A 16476-nucleotide genomic window follows, 5' to 3' on the forward strand; every position below is an offset into this window, starting at 1 on the left:
TTTTTTTTTTTTTTTTAATGACATTTATTGTGGATTTCAGCAGCTAACATTTGGAAGCAATATCAGCAGAACATATATTTTATTCTAGATTGTTTAGGAAGGTCTCATGCTTGAGGAATTCTTACTTGGAGCTTTTAATCCACTACTGTTGGATACGGCGAATGGATTGAATCTGGGAAGTCTGGGCATGAGAACCCCACTCTCTCCAGTGTTTGTAGTCTCCTCCATGATGGTCACATTCCAAGATATACTGATAGCCACGGTACCCAGGATACTGGTAGCAAACCCAGCTGGAAAACCCAGAGGATATCAGATTATTAAAACTAGCTAGAAACCTGGTAAACAACCCCCAAACCTGAGCCTCTGGTTTCCCTAACACAATGGTACAGAATGCTTTTAGGCTTAAAAATTAATAGCAATCCTATGGGGAAGGAGGTGGGAAGGGGATCGGGATGGGGAACACATGTAAATCCATGGCTGATTCATATCAATGTATGGCAAAAACCACTATAATATTGTAAAGTAATCAGCCTCCAACTAATAAAAATAAAGGAAAAATAAGAAAAAAGAGCAATCCTAAATATACCAGGCAGCATGTATGAACAGGTGCCTACAACCAGCTGAAAGTTGTGGAAAAGAGGTAGGAGAGTAGTCAATGTAAGTCCTTCCATAGTGGAATGTTTGTGGGAGAAAAAGCTGAGGTTAAGTGATAGTGGTACCAAAATCTTGAGATTCAGAGTTCTAATAGCTAGAATGTGACAGTCATACCAATGGGACATCAATGTGTGAATTCAGATAAGACACGACCATTGATACATTAATATTCATAAGGTTTACAACTGCGAGAGTTTTTTAAATGTGCTCCAACCCTGTTTTTTGCACTTACGCCCCACATTGTATCTTCATGGAGCCAACTTCGTTGTTCAACCAACCCATGGCTTGCAAGGAGGGGTAATCGTCACTGATTTCCCATTGGCGTCCAATGAAATTTTCTTTCTCAAAAATGGTAATCTTAGACTCCTTATGATTCTGTAATACAGAAGTTTTTTTTCAGTTTAGCACCAGTGTTAAGGCTCGTCATCAATTCTTTACCACATTTGTCACACTCAAAATGCCCCTGGTTTACAGAAGGAAGTACATGTAAAAATATTTCATGCAATACAGAGATTTTAAAAATTACCCGTAATCCTGTTTAATCCAGTTTAATACTATGACATTAAAAATGTACAAATAACTGGTATAGTTTGGAACCACGAGAGACCAGTGAAAGAAAATATGACGGCAGGAAAAAATATTTGAGACAGCCAACCAAGGATTAATACTAATGTGGAAAAGGTTCTACAAGTTGAGAGGAAAAGTAAGTCTGTGTGTGTGTTGGGAGTGGGGTGGGTACATGCACACAGCATTGGAAAAAACGTAAATGTCTGGTAGGGGACATGAGGACTACGCGAGCGTTGAGAAGGCAGAGACTAATCTTTATGAAGTTCAGAAACGGGCAAAATTAGCCCTAGTGATAGTGGAAAGGAGCAATTGGAAAGGGACACCAGGTAATTTTATGAGGCAATGGATTTGGGTGTTCTGTGGGTATGGATGTTTTTCAAAACTCATAAGAAAATATAGTTAGAATTTGTGCATTTTACTATGTGTAAAGTATACATTTGAGCCGGGGGGGCGGGGGGGGCGGGTAGTTAAAATGAAAACACATCCAGATAGGGAAATACTTTTTAGTTCTAGAGCTCTTTAGCATCTCCACTGCTTGAATTTTGGTAGGACTTTAAGATAAGATTGTTAACTAAAATCATGAGAAAAATCACATGATACAGATGAGTATTTGAAAAGGTTTTAGCCCAGCCTTATTCCCAATATAGGGATCATTTTTCAACACACCCCTGAAGATCACCCTGCTTGTGCTTGCGTTCTCAGAGGAGAAGCATCCCATTCTGATGCATAATTGAGTAATGCTTAGTGTTAGAAACAAGAAAGTTATGACTCAAAGATAAGAGGCACTGGAAGTCTTGCCTATTTCTTCAGTCATCCCACGTACTAAAGGGTTACTTCACCTTTTCCTTGTTTCTAGGTAAAATAGTATATGGATTGAAATTTAACTGTTCAAGGATTTACTACATGCCAAGTGCTCTGATTATCCTACTGCACTTTTGAAGATCTGAGTATCCGCTTCCTGCCACCTCTTAAGAAGGCCTTTTGTTTTTTAGTCACTAAGTTGTATCCGGCTCTTTGTGACCCCATGGACTGTAGCCTGCCAGGCTTCTCTGTCCATGGGATTTCCCAGGCAAGAAGCCTGGAATGGGCTGCTATTTCCTTCTGCAGAGGATCTTCCCGACCCAAGGCCTGCATTGATAGGCGAATTCTTTACTGTCTGAGCTCCCAGGGAAGCCCAGGAAGGCCCACCCTTTTGGCTTAATGAAAATATCTAGGACAGAAAAAAATAAAATGGCAGACTTGTGTTTTTCTCTTCATACTTTTATCTTCTTCCTACCACATTTCAGCATAACCAACCGATGGGAAATAAGTCAGTCCATATGCAACCTCTCTTATCCATCCCCCACATGCACAGAAATGAAAATCTCAAGGACTCACAGCTGAACAGATGGGGCGGAAGGACATGAGGCGCTCGATGTGATAGGCATTGCTCCCACTCCAGGCATCCCAGCGAGGGTACTCTCCTCTCTCCAGGACAAACTGTTGCCCACAGAAGCTGGTATGCTCATAACCAACCCAGCTGCCAAAGACAAGTAATGGTGTTTGTTCATGTTGTTCAGAGCTTACATGGCCTCAGGGAGAAAGCATCTTTGTTTTAGATGTTAACAGTGGGTAAAATAGCCAGTTCCAACAGAGCCATACAAAGTCACACATTTATCGCAAGAGGTGGGGGATGAGCTGGCAGCTGCACTGTGCAGGTTTGTAAATATATTTGTTTTGGGATTATCTACTGAAGAGGTCCACTTCACTGGCTTGAGTAATGAGTAATGACTGCCAAAGTCATTCTGAAATTATATTTCCTTTCTCCTCAAGGTACTATATTCTCTACTTAGAGCTCCAGGTTCAGGATCTAGTGACTAGGGCATTCATTTTAGTTCAGTCGTTCAGTCGTGTCCCTTTGCGACCCCAGACTATGACATTGGCTCCAGCCAAACCTATTGGCTTCTTTCTAAGGAAGCAAAGAGATGAATAAACAGCAGATGGATGACTAAGTCTCTTGTTTCCTTATCACTTCGTGGGTTCTTTCTCCTGCAGACCTCTATATGCCTGATTTATTTTTGCCTTATTTATTAAAACAGCTCAGATTGACCTTTATCAACCAGGTCTTAGTTACTGATGACACTTTAAAGTATTTCACTTTGGGGGTTGCAGAGCTCTAAGTTGGGGGTGAGCAACTTGTAGAAGCCTATCTACATACACAGCCAGTTCTGCCTAGACCTAGCCTTTGTGTTTTCAGGCTCAGTGAAATGTTTTCAGATGATCAAGGACTCAACTAACGTGCCAAGAGCAGGAAGACAAAACAAGAGAGGGTCTTCCTTGCCAAGGAAACTAATCACCACCAATAAACTCCTGAAAGACCAACTAGAAACTAATATGACTCTCTGGAGTTGAGTTCCTTTGTATACAGAAAAATTAGCTCATAGTGTCTGCTCTGGGACATGTAGAAGGGGAGTTAGCTGTGAAGAGGCTATAGCTTGATAGTTTCCTCTCTATTTTCTATAGGCAAGAAAAACTCAAGGGGCCTGTGGCTTGTTTTGACAGAACCCCAAGCAGAAGCCTATGGGCTCCAGAAGCACAAAACTGGTTACCTTCACTGCCCCACCCCATGATATGTATTTCTTTAATCTCCCCCAGATCCAATTCCAAGCCATGAAGAATCTCATGTTCTTCTAGCTTTGAGTTACTGAATTGTACGTGTAGTAAAATTTTTTTGAGATTACTTAAGTATGGACGCTTCTCTCCCAGAAATTATTAGAGTATGGGGGAATATCTTTCTTCTCTGATCTCCATCTTTATGGTCGCATGTCTGAAGGGATCATAAATAGAAGGCCTGAGATTCTGCTGAGGTTGATACTCACGCTCCACATTCCACCTTGAGAGACCGGACATTGTCAAAATTGCGCTCAGAGACATTTGGGCAGGAGCTAGTGAATTCCATTCTCTTGCCCTGGAAGTTCTCCTGGTCATAGATGGTTATCTGAAATGGGATTAAATGGGAGAATAGAGTTAGAACGTGGTCCATCAGGAAAAACAGAGGCCCAGGCCAACATCTTAACCTATGTCTGACCCAATGTTTTTCATCACTAGCTGCAGCCCAGGAGGCCTGATGAGGTCTCTTCCAGTGTAGACAGGGTAAGAAGGGGTTTGAAGTAATATCACTGGTTGGCAGTGTTCACATGCCCATAGGGATGAGTTGTGGGGCCAGGTTTCTGATAGGAATCGTCTGCTGGGGATGATAGCTGGCCCTGTGGACATACCAAGGATTTGTGGACTCATTCCAACATGCTTTCTGTCTAAGTGTGGCCCAAAAGCCAGGATTCTGGAAGCTCCAAGGGCTCCCTGTGAATTAACTTTTAGCTTCTTCAGCCATACCTGCTATAGAAACCTAATGTGTAAAGGGAGAGTTGTGGTAAACCCCTTTCATACCCTGAACTAGAAATTGACTTTTGAACCTGGCTAGAGGACAGCTCCCAAAACTGTGAACCAGACCTAGAGCTGATCCACTGAGGAGGTTAAGGGTGCTGAGGGAAACAGTGGCTGAGGATCAGCCACTTCAGGTAGTGGTTACAGTCAGCCTCAGGTTGGGGTCAGGAGACCATGATCCAATCATTGATTTGGGATCTGATGGCAAGTTTCTCATTTCTAGGCCCTCAGTTTCTCCACATCATAACCCACTTGGGCTGCTCTATTTTAAGATAACTTTAGCAGTATGGAGGAGAGTTGACCTAGAAAACTAGATAACATCTCCCACCCAACAAGGGTTTCCAGGATCATCCTTCTGTCCAAATGGGAGCATCCTGAGAGAGCCTTCCTGAGACAGCATCTAGACTTTGGTTGGACCCTTCCTTTACAAACTGATGTTTTACTGGCTGGTCACTGTCCCATGGAAAAGCATAGCTCTGGGTCCTACTCTGAGGTTGTATCACACCCCCTGCCCTGATGGATTCCTCAATTTTCCATGTGATGGAGATGAGCTTACCTTCCATGGCCCCACAGACCCCGGCATGGGGTTAGTTTGAGCCATCTTGGTGGTTGGAAGGGATTCTGGAAGACAGAACACACACCAGTGTCATGGCCTCTGGGGTGAGGGATGAGGGGCACAGGTGAAAGTTAAAGAGGCTTGAAGTCCAATAAACAGACTTTGGGTGGGGTCCAGGCTCTGCCTCTCACTAGCTGAGCCTCAGTCATTTTGCATCAGTAAAACTTCAATGCACAGAGTTATTATAAGGATGAGAAGCAATGATGCAGATAAAGCACTGCACAGATACTAGGACCACTTAACAAACGTGGCTCTCATTCTCTTGCCTGCCTCCAGGCACCTGCGATAGTCTTGCCTCATTTTCACATACCCCAATATAAACCCCTTGGCAACCATCTGGTCCAGACCCCTCATATCACCAATGCATGGTCTCACTTTTATCTGGCTCTGCCTAGCCCTCAAACTGACCAGCTGTCCACAGCCATGCTCCCATTTCCCTCCCTGCCTCTCTGTCTTCTAGACCTATCCAGCCTCGATCTTGCTTCCCGAGACTTTGCTGCTTTCCCCAGCCTATGGCAACTTGCTTTCTTTCCTCCTTCCCAGCACTCATCACAGCACTGATCCATGTTCCTATTGAATACGTCCTGGGTGAATATCTCAGTAGCAGGGACTGGGTCTCCAGAGTGATTGATGGAGGACCACACTGAACGCATGTTGGGATGGTGAGGCTTGGAGGAGTGGGACAGGTGGCACTGAAAGACTTATTGAAGGAAAGTGAGGAAGAAAAGAGGATGATAATAATAGCTAACGCTTAACCATGCCTCAGGGCTTCCCTGGTGGCTCAGATGGTAAAGAATCTGTCTGCCATGCAGGAGACTTGGGTCTGATCCCTGGGTCGGGAAGATGCTCTGGAGAAGGGAATGGCTCCCCACTCCAGTATTCTTGCTTAGAAAGTTCCATGGCCAGAGGAGCCTGGCGGGCTACAGTCCTTGGGGTCCCAAAGAGCTGGACACAACTGAGCGACTAACACACACACACCCATGGCTCGCTCTGTGCCAGATCCTGTTCTTTACGCTCTACCCGCCGGAACACATTTAATCTTCACAATGAACCTATGAGGTAAGCCCTAGCATTATCCCCATTTTACAGATGAGGATACTGAGGCTCGTAGAGGAGAGGTAGACAGAAAAGATGATAGGGAGAGTAAAGGAAGGGAGGACAGTGGGGAGGGGACAAGGAGAGAGGGAAGAAAGACAGACACATGTGCATCGATTTTCTTAATTCAAAACAACCATTCATGGCTTTCCTCTCTGACGGGTATTGGCCCAGGGACGAATGCATGTAAACTCTGTGATGTATCATCTTTCCCTTCTGAACCTCTGAACAAGCATTTCCTACCTCTGCCCCCTCCCCAACTTCCCTCCGTGCCTCAGAAGCCTGTCATTTCTGGGACCCCCAAGTCCCCTCCCAGCCATGGTGGCTAGGGCAGTGGTTATGGTCATGTAAGTGACTCCTTTGGGGTGGCAAGAGAAGTCTGCTTCCCCCCAGAGTTCCCCAGTCTTCTCCAGCCATCCTGGGAGGCTCTGACCACAAGGCAGGAAGATGGGGCCCCAGTCCTGGGCAGGGGGAGGAGAGGAAAGACCAGAGCACCCCTTGGGGCCTTACTCACCCAGCTCCTGCTGCACAGTCTGGGTCTCCATCTGGTGCCGCTTCCTCGGTGGCTCCCGCGCTTTATAGCCCCGCGGCCGGCAGCCTCTGGCCCCGTCAGCACTCTGCTTTCCCTTGGCTTTTGTTCCCCCTGATCCCGGAGCTTTGGTGGCTCAGCCTGCTGGGCGGGCATCCCCCAGGGCTTTGTTTAAACCTGGGATACAGAAATCCAGGGAGGCCCCACTGCTGTGGGCCAGGCTGGCAGTGCGGGCCCTGCTGCTGTGGACTTGCTCTCAGCAGATGGGATGCAAGGACAGGTCTGTGTGAGTTCTTGTCCCCCGCTCTTCTCCAGGTTCCTCTCGCCACCCCAGGACCTTCCTAAGACCTCATGTTGTATCAACACATCAAATGCACCTCCCTTCTCATACGGGGTATACATTTGTTTAAAAAGTGGTTCACCAAAAAAAAAAAAAAAGAAAAGAAAAGAAAGAAAATAGCTCACTGTGTGCTTGGAAATCTTTATTATTTCATATTTATATGTATTGGGTTGGACAAAAATTTTGAGTTTTTCCATAAGATAGTACAGAAAAACCCAAATGAAGCTTTTGCCCAACCCAATATAAATATGTAAGAGTTTAATTCAATTATATTGTCAACTAGTAAACATGAATCTTCCTATAGCTGTGCTATTTAATATTTATTCATTTTAATTTTGCAGTTTTCTTTTTAATATTTGGAGTCAAAAAAGTATTTTTTGGTGTTTGTTTTAATATTGATATACTGCTTTTAGCCCATAGCAGTCTCTCAAACCCAAGATACACTAACAGGTAAAATGATTGCTCCCTGGAAGTTCAGGGCTCCTGGTGAGAGTAGTGTGGGGTAATTGGGGGGCCTGCCCAGGAGGAGAGGAAGGTGTCTTGTAGAAGGGGAGGATGTCTTGTTCAGGCCTCGTAGCTGCTGTGAGGAGCAGGAAGATGCCGTGGGTGAGGAGGGCTCTGAGCCTGGCGGATGTGAGTTCCAATCCTGACCTCCCTGGGTGGGTGACCAGGCAAGTCATTCAGCCTTCTCTCAACACTGCCCCCCTCCCTCCAAAAAAAAAGAGACTATCTGCTTGACACGTTGTAGGTTTATTATTACATATCACCCTACTCTCTTTTTGGTGACGGATACTATAAAAAATCTCATAGCAGCTTGGAAAGAGGAAGGAACTCTTCCTAGTAAAGTTCTCTTAATCCCTCTGAGAATCTCTCCAGCCAGTGACTTGGATTTATCTGAGCCCCTCTTTTCTCAGAACCAAAAATCCATTTGCAGATTTAACAGAACATTCCCAGTGGACAGTTCTTACGCTAACACAATGTGCCACCCTAGGATGTTTCTGCTCCGTGATTAGCTGGTGGCATCAGGATCAATGGCTGGCAAGGGACGGAGTGGCCTTGAGCATCATAGCAGGTGCTACTGGCTGCTGGCTATGCGAGCGCTTAAGGCACCAGCTGTTCGTGGCTGGAGGTTCTTCCTCAACTTCCCTTTGCTTCCTCCTCAGAGTTGAGGATCTTAGGGAAACACTTATTTGTTCATTCATTCATTCATTCTTTCTTTCTTTCCTTAACCCCTGGACTGGCTTAGGTACCCCCATCAAGTGCTCTCATGGCACCCTGTACTTATTGATTATTGCATGGGTTTCAATAATCAATTATTCAAGAACTCAACAGGGGCTTGAATTGTGTGGGATTATTGCACGTTTGGAAACTGCTGTAGAAACCAGAAATACTGGGCTCCAAGGACAGAAACAAGACACAACTTGGGGCTTGGATATAGAATAAAACTTTTCATAGTATACTTCTCTGTATTTTTCAAGTTTTGGACAATATGGACGTATTTTCTATAGAAACAAGGCTATTTTTGAAAACAAAGAAACTGATTGCTTAATTATCGCTTCTTCCTCTAGACACCATCCTTTATGAGGGTAAGAACTCTGTCTTGTTTACTGTTGCATCTTCAGCTTTGGACAAAAGTCTTAACTCAATAAATACGTTCTGAATAAATGAATGAATGAATGGCATCCAGTGGCAGGGTTACGTGACTCTGGGGACAGAGATGAAACCGACATACAGTCCTTACCAGCTCTAGCCACAACTGACATGCTTGTGTCGTCTTTGTGCTTCATATACTCTCAGCATCTCCATTTGGGAGCTTTACACCCTATTGAAGTGTTAGAAGCATGAAGACTGATGGAATCAATTTTTTTTTAGCCAATTTTTAATTTTTGAAGAAAAAATGGATCATTTACGTTTGATTGAAAAGTCCAAATACATGAACAAAGATATTGTGAGGGGGACAATGAGGGTCACTGTGCAAACGATTTACAAATATCCATCCAATTTTCCTAGTTATAAGCATCCCCAGCCTGTCCTCCATCCATTTTCCTCAATTATATTAAGTTCAAGGAAGCCAGAAAAGGATCACCCACCTCCAGTGCTACCACCATGCTCTGCAAATAGCACCTGAATATGGTTTTTAACCAAGATCTATAGGATGCCCCTCTGACATTGTCTGAAGCTGCTGCTTCCCTAGCCCCCTTATGGTTATGGCCTCCAAGCTCAATTACCTCCACCATCTCTTTCCAGGAAAGTCAGGGCAGAGCCACTCCAAGAGTGGGAATGAAGGGAGCAAACCAGCTTGTGCCCCCTCCTCCCAAACTGAGCTTTGGTCTCTCCTCTTCATCTTTAATAACAATAACTACAATGTACGAAGCATCTACTGTGAACCAGACACTGCCTCCTTTATCCTCACAACAATCCCAAGAAGTAGGTCATTATGATACCCATTTTACTGATGAGTTAATTGCGGTCCTGAGGAACCAAGTTCTGGGCCAGGGAACTCAACAGGGGCTTGAATGTGTGTCTATCTGCTCCAAAAGCCGTAATCTTTCCTCTGGGCAACCCTGCCTCTCTGGCATTAAGTCAGATTATAATACCTACCTGACCTGTTGCTGTCAGATGAAGGGAAATGAAGGCATTTAGGGCAGTAATGGGACCCAGTGCTATCAATAAATGGTAACTATATTATTGATTGTTCCAAATCAGAATCTTGTGCCACATTCTCACAGAGATTAGTGGGAGCAAGCAGCAAAGATGTTAGAGATATTTATCAGGTAAAAAATATTTCCTTTGGGGAATTCCTCGACAGTCAATGGGACTGGTTGGGACTCTGCGATTTCACTGCCGGGGCCTGGGTCCCTGGTTGGGGAGCTAAGATCCTGCAAACTGCGAGGCATGGCCAAAAACCAAAAATTTTTTCTTTGAATTTGGAACAGACCACATTTGTTCATTTTTTTCCCCAATATTTTTCTCTATTCCGTCTTAACAGCACCCGGTGGCTCAGACAGTAAAGAATCCCCCTGTAATGCAGGAGACCTGGGTCCGATCCCTGTGTTGGGAAGATCCCCTGGAGAAGGGAATGGCAACCCACTCCAGTATTCTTGCCTGAGAATTCCTTGGACAGAGGAGCCTGTTGGACTATAGTTCATGAGGGCGTAAAGAGACGGACACGACTGAGTGACTGACATTTTCACTTTTCTCTCTTATTTTCTGTACACCATTGATCTATGGCGGACATGAATTGTGAAGTCTGTTCTAAGTCCACACACTCATTGCATGAACAGGTCGGGTAACTGTCTGCCCAGTGGGATGGGCTTTTAGATTTGGAGGTGATAAGAGACGTTAAGGGACTTCCCAGTTGGCACGGTGGTAAAGAGTCTGCCTGCCAATGAAGGAGACGCAAGAGACGTGGGTTCAATCCCTGGGTTGGGAAGATGCCCTGGAGGAGGAAATGGCAACCCTCTCCAGTATTCTTGCCCAGAGATCCCACGGACAGAGGAGCCTGGCAGGCTACAGTGCAAAGGGTCTCAAAGAGTCAGACACGACTTAGCGACTGAACACACACACACACACACCCCCCCCAAATGTAACGTGGTCGATTTGAACCTTGAATTTCTCGACACTAGGGCTACGTGCCAGGCATGAGAGAGGCTCAGTAGAACTTTATGAATGGCTTGGATCCCCTGGCCTTGCCTCTGGACCCAGGGAGCCTCACAGGATGAGGCCCAGGGCGGGAGGGGTGAGGTCATGGGGCCAGGGTGGCCCCTGGACTCAGCACTTTCTGGCAAGAGCATAATGGGGCTGACCAGGCGGCTGAGTAGCACTTCTGTTGTTTGGGAATAAGCAGGCTGAGTACAAAGCAAAGGGCCCAGTCAGCGTTCAGCCAGCACCTACCTCCCCCATGAGGGGCTGCTCCTGGGGGATCTTTTTTGCCCTAGACCTTGCTACACCTTTCAACAAGTAGGAGAGGCAGGATCTGGCTGGGCCTGAGAAGGCTTGAGTACTGGGAGAGAATTTGGGAGGCATCTCAAGCCTCCAGATCTTTCTGAGCTCTCTCTGCATTCATCCATCCCTCTGCTTCCAGGCAAAAATGGATGCCTGCCTGCCTGCAAGGGACGGCTGCTGTCCTAAGGGGTCAGGCTCCCAGCCTGCTTCTTCTGTGTTTAACGAGCTGGAGGACATCTCAATTCCATTCAGTCTTACTGAATTTCTCAGTTGTTGTTGTGCAGTTGCTAAGTCGTTTCCACATCTTTGCAACCTCATGACTGCAGCACACCAGGATTCTCTGTCTTCCACTTTCTCCCTGAGTTTGCTCAAATTCATGTCCATTGAGTTAGTGATGTTACCTAACCATCTAATCCTCTGTCACCCCCTTGTCCTTTTGCCTTCAATCTTTCCCAGCATCAGGGTATTTTCCAATGAGTCGGCTCTTCGCATCAGGTGGCCAAAGTATTGGAGTTTCAGCTTCAGCATCAATCCTTCCAATGAATATTCAGGATTGATTTCCTTTAGGATTGACTGGTTTGATCTCTTTACAGCCCAAGGGACTCTCAAGAGTCTTCTCCAGCACAATTCAAAAGTATCAGTTCTTCAGTGCTCAGCCTTCTTTATGGTCCAGCTCTCCCGTCTATACATGACTATTGGAAAAAACCACAGCTTTCTTAGTACTGCAGCTTAAAGTCATTTCCTGTCAACTGGAACCCTGTGAAGCTATTAGAAAAATAGGTACCAATAACAATAGAAAAACGGTATCTTATTGCATGGCACTCAGCCCACTCTCTCAAATACAACCAAGTAGTTCAATTCTCTCTCTCTCTCTATTTATTTTTCCACGCCCCATGGTATACGGGTTCTTAGTTCCCCAACCAGGGATTGAACCCGTGGCCCCTGCAGTGGAAGCATGGTGTTTCAACCACTAGACCACTAGGGAAGTCTGTCTCATTTAGAGCAGCCAGGTTTAGCAAATAAAGATATAGGACACCCAGGTAAATTTGAATTCCAGATAAATGATTACTATTTTGAAATATAAATAGGTCCCAAACATTTTTTATGTTGTTTTTGTTGTCTATCTTTTGGCCTCACCACACAGCATGTGGAATCTTAGTTCCCTGACCAGGGATCGAACTCACAGCCCCTGTGTTGGCAGTGCAGAGTCTTAACCACTGGGCCACCAGGGAAGCCCCCCCAAGCATCTTTTATGCTAAAAAATTACCTGTTGTTTATCTGAAATGGGCTTCCCTGGTGGCTCAGCTGGTAAAGAATCCACCTGCAATGCAGGAGACCTGGATTCGATCCCTGAGTTGGGAAGATCTCCTGGAGAAGGGAATGGCTACCCACTTCAGTATTCTGGCCTGGAGAATTTCATGGACTATTCCATGGGGTCACAAAGAGTCAGACACAGCTGAGTGACTTCCACTTTCACTACACTTATCTGAAATTCGAACTGAATGGGATGTCCTGCATTTTATCTGCCAACACCAGTCTCCTTCCAACTCTATCTGGAGCACCCTATGATGTCCCTCAGCCAATCTGCTTCTCTTTTTCCCTTTGGAGAAGACAGTGTGAAAAAAGAGTCACCATTCTCATGATCATTTTCCTGGCATACCCTGTCCCACCAACCACCCTACAACATCTTTTGATAAAATGGAGTACGGGAGGGAATCTGGATGTTTTAAAGTGTTTTCTCAAATGTTATCTTATTTAATCCTCCCAAGTAACCCTGCGAGATATGTCTGTGTGTTAGTTGCTCAGTCGTGTCCGACTCTTTGCGACTCCATGGACTGTAGCCCACCAGGCTCCTCTGTCCATGGAATTCTCCTGGCAAGAATACTGGAGTGGGTTGCCATTTCCTCCTCCAGGGGATCTTCCCAACCCAGGGATCAAACCCATGTCTACTGTGTCTCCTGTATTGGCAGGCAAATTCATTACCATCTGAGTCACCAGGGAAGCCTGAAAGATCTGCTTTAATTAATCCCATTTTACAGTAGAAACCTCAGACTCAGAAAGAGTATGTTACTTACCCAAGGTCACAATGCTGGGAAGTGGCAGAACCAGATTTCAAACTCAATTCTCTTTGGTTCCAAAATCTATATTCTTTAGCACGCTGTTTACAGGAATCCCTCGCCCTTCATTTGTTTAAACAGGCATGACTCATGGTGAGTAGACATAAAAGCAAATTTATTTTCATTTCCTCTGCCTCGTTATGTTTTTCCATTGGGGCTAATTTCTTTCCCTTGCCCTGGATGTAAACCTGGGCAGTCCCATGACTTTTTGTGGCCATTTTTAGGTAATTAAAAAGTTGGATGGTACTTTGAAGCATAAAAGACAGCCTCCATTTAAAATGAGAATGTTCAATCTATCATCAAAATGTCAATCTCCATTTGAAGGTAAGTCTCCTCCCTGCTACCTCAGATAGAACCTGGGTTGGGCAGAAAGCCTGCACCCAGGTTAAGGGCACTCTTTTTTCTCTCTCCTGCTTACTCACTGACTTCTGATCCTGCAAAGATTGGAGGGTATAGAGAGAAAGGAGAGCAGGACATTCCTTACTCAATGGTTCTGTGATAAGATGGCTTCACACCCTATGCCCAGCAACACTCTACAGCTGCCTGGCTCGTGGGCACCTCCTGGTTCTTGGGCGAGTTCCACCTACAGTAACCTTGACCCAGGTCTATGCCTCTCCGCTCTGGCTATTGTTCCTTTTACCGCCCCAAGGCCCCTGGTGGTCCACCGCTAGTTCCACTCTGCAGAGGACCCCTCCATCCTTGGAATTCTGCTGGACTAAATCTGCTCCAGCCCTATCCCAGTTCCTTCTGAGGCATGACCCACCTCAGAAACCCATACCCACATGGGAAACACTCGCACGTGCTTTGCCTCAGCAAATTCTGGAATGCAGGCTGATTGTTACTTAGGCTTCTTGCTTTACTTCATTCCTCAGCAATTGCCCAGCCCAACTTCTGACCTTTAGATTTCTCACTACAGGGACACATAACCAGTTTTCTAAGTGGAGCCCTTGGAGCCTTCACCTGAAGTTCTTTCACTCCTGCCCTGAAGGGTGGTGGGGTTCCCAGAACAATGTCCCAGAAAAACTCTCTCCACAGTCGGTCTTGAATTTCTCCAACTGGATAACCTCAGCATCAGAAGGGAAGGTTAAGAGCCATCAAATCAGTTCTCAAACACCTCTGTTGATATTTTATGCAACATAGTGTTCTGCTGCATAGCTCACTTTGGTTTCTAATATCTACCGCTTTAATGCCGATGTTCACATCCGGTGACATGCTGTGTTCCTTCACTGCTCTCCACACTGCTCACCCATCTGGGCTCCCTTTACTCCCAGCAGGAGACCTTACATCCTGTTTCATCAGACATGGATTTCCTCAACTTCCTGCCCCTGGAACCTACCATACCTGCAACACTATTTCCACATCCACTTCTTCACCTCCTGTCCCAGATGTTTACCACTTCTTGTCCTGGGTAACATATCATTCTGTCCTCTTAGGAACTTTGTTTAATTCATTAGCCCTCTCTTGAGGACTTCCTTGGTGATTCAGTAGCTAAGACTCCACGTTCCCAATGCTGGGGGCCTGGGTTCCATCCCTGGTCAGGAAACTAGATCCTGCATGCCACAGCTAAGACCTGGTGCTGCCAAAATACATAAATAAGTAAATATTAAACACATTTTTAATATTAAAATAAATATTTAAAATACTCTCTCATCTAGTATTTAAAAAGATAATTTCTACATTTTATTACAAAAGTATATGTGGCTTAAGTCATATCTTTAAAAAATGTGCACAATAAATAGTTTTTATAAACTCAGCAAGCCCTGCTTCTCATAGGTTACCATTTTCAACTCTTTTAGCTTTTCCTTTGGTATTCATTAATTTTAGACATTACATGCTGATTTCTTATTTGGCAGATGGAATTTTAGCTCTCTTGCCCCTCTGTAGATCTGTTACAAATTTTGCTTAAATCCATAATCATTGTATTAGCTTCTACGACTTTATAAATATTATTTACTACTGGTCCAAGTAATGCGTGATAATGTCTTCTTTCCTGAACCATGTTTTGTTTTCCCTGAGGTTAAACATTTCCTAGTTTTGTCATGTGTTCAATTTTTCTGCATCTTCTTGAAAAGTGAGAGTGAAAATGTGTCACTGACTCTCTGCAACCCCATAGACTGTAGCCCGCCAGGCTCCTCTGTCCACGGAATTCTGCAGGCAGGAATACTGGAGTGGGTTGCCATTCCCTTCTCCAAGGCATCTACCCAACCCAGGGATAGAACCCCAGTCTCCTGCATCACAGGCAGATTCTTTACCATCTGAGCCACCAGGAAAAACCTCTTAATACAATATTCATGAATTTCATTAATATGTTATTATTTATTATAAATATATTTTACTTATAGTATTTATTAATCATTATTTTATATTTTATTAATGTTATTGTTAATATTTTGGATTATTTTATTAACAATTATATTAGTAAAATTATTTAATAATTGTATTGCTATTTTATTTAGAGCCTTTCATGAATATTCATGAAATGCCTCTTAACACAATATTCTACATAGTCAACCCATCAGAGCATCTCTCGGCTCCATTTTCCCCCTTGGAGACTTCCATCTGGATGCCTCTGTTCTCTTGCTCCAGACTGAAGAAGTTTCCGTCTATGCTGCTGCACAGGTATTATCCAGAGACCTCTCTTGGCTGACATCCTAGAAACTCCCTTGGCAGTGCTCCAGGGTTGAATCTGTGTCCTCATTCATAATTTACCTTTTTGTGTTAGTAAAACACATTCTGTAATAGTGTTCTAAAAAATGGCAAATGGACATCATTTTTTTAAGGTCAAAATATCTAAAAATGTATTTTGGTGTGGTCACATTTGATTGATGGTTTGGCTGGGTATAGGGTTGCTAGTACCCTACGAACTGGGAAGGCAGCTCCCCATTGCCTTCTGTGTGCAATGTTGCTGTTGAGACATATAATATCACTTTGATTCTTGATCCTTTGTATAACAGTTTTTTTTTCTAAAAGCTTTTTTTAAAAGAAAAATTCCCAGTGATCTGAATTTCCTGAGGCCGTGCTTTTGTAAAAATCTTACTTTATTTCTCTGGGCATTTAGTAGCCTCTTTCAAAAGTATGTCCTTCAATTCTCTGAAATGTTCTTATATTATTTCTTTGATCATTTTCTCACCTCTGTTTAATATGTTTCTTTCTCTGCAACTTTTATTCTTTGAATGTTGGACCTCCTGAA

General features: G+C 44.3%; 1 protein-coding gene across 1 annotated transcript; it reads right to left on the reverse strand.

The window, feature by feature from the left end:
- CRYBA1 (crystallin beta A1) lies at positions 1 to 13287 on the reverse strand. Its single transcript, XM_043479215.1, has 7 exons — positions 13245 to 13287; positions 6870 to 7028; positions 5201 to 5265; positions 4080 to 4198; positions 2599 to 2740; positions 887 to 1029; positions 1 to 290 (listed from the first exon to the last, which is right to left on the reverse strand). The coding sequence occupies exons 2-7, from the start codon at positions 6898 to 6900 to the stop codon at positions 143 to 145; spliced, it is 648 nt and encodes a 215-aa protein (XP_043335150.1). The 5' UTR covers positions 6901 to 7028; positions 13245 to 13287; the 3' UTR covers positions 1 to 142.
- Positions 13288 to 16476: the final 3189 nt, after the last annotated feature.

This window comes from Cervus canadensis, chromosome 1 (assembly GCF_019320065.1).
Source record: "Cervus canadensis isolate Bull #8, Minnesota chromosome 1, ASM1932006v1, whole genome shotgun sequence".
NCBI classification, from domain to species: Eukaryota; Metazoa; Chordata; class Mammalia; order Artiodactyla; family Cervidae; genus Cervus; species Cervus canadensis.

What these genes read in the sequence shown, in the direction of transcription:
- CRYBA1 (XM_043479215.1), bottom strand. Translation starts at nt 6,900, where the DNA reads ATGGAGACCCAGACTGTGCAGCAGGAGCTGG. An exon ending in GACTGTGCAGCAGGAGCTGG is followed by an intron (nt 5,266 to 6,869) that starts GTGAGTAAGGCC and finishes TCTGTCTTCCAG; the next exon opens with AATCCCTTCCAACCACCAAG. An exon ending in GGTCTGTGGGGCCATGGAAG is followed by an intron (nt 4,199 to 5,200) that starts GTAAGCTCATCT and finishes ATCCCATTTCAG; the next exon opens with ATAACCATCTATGACCAGGA.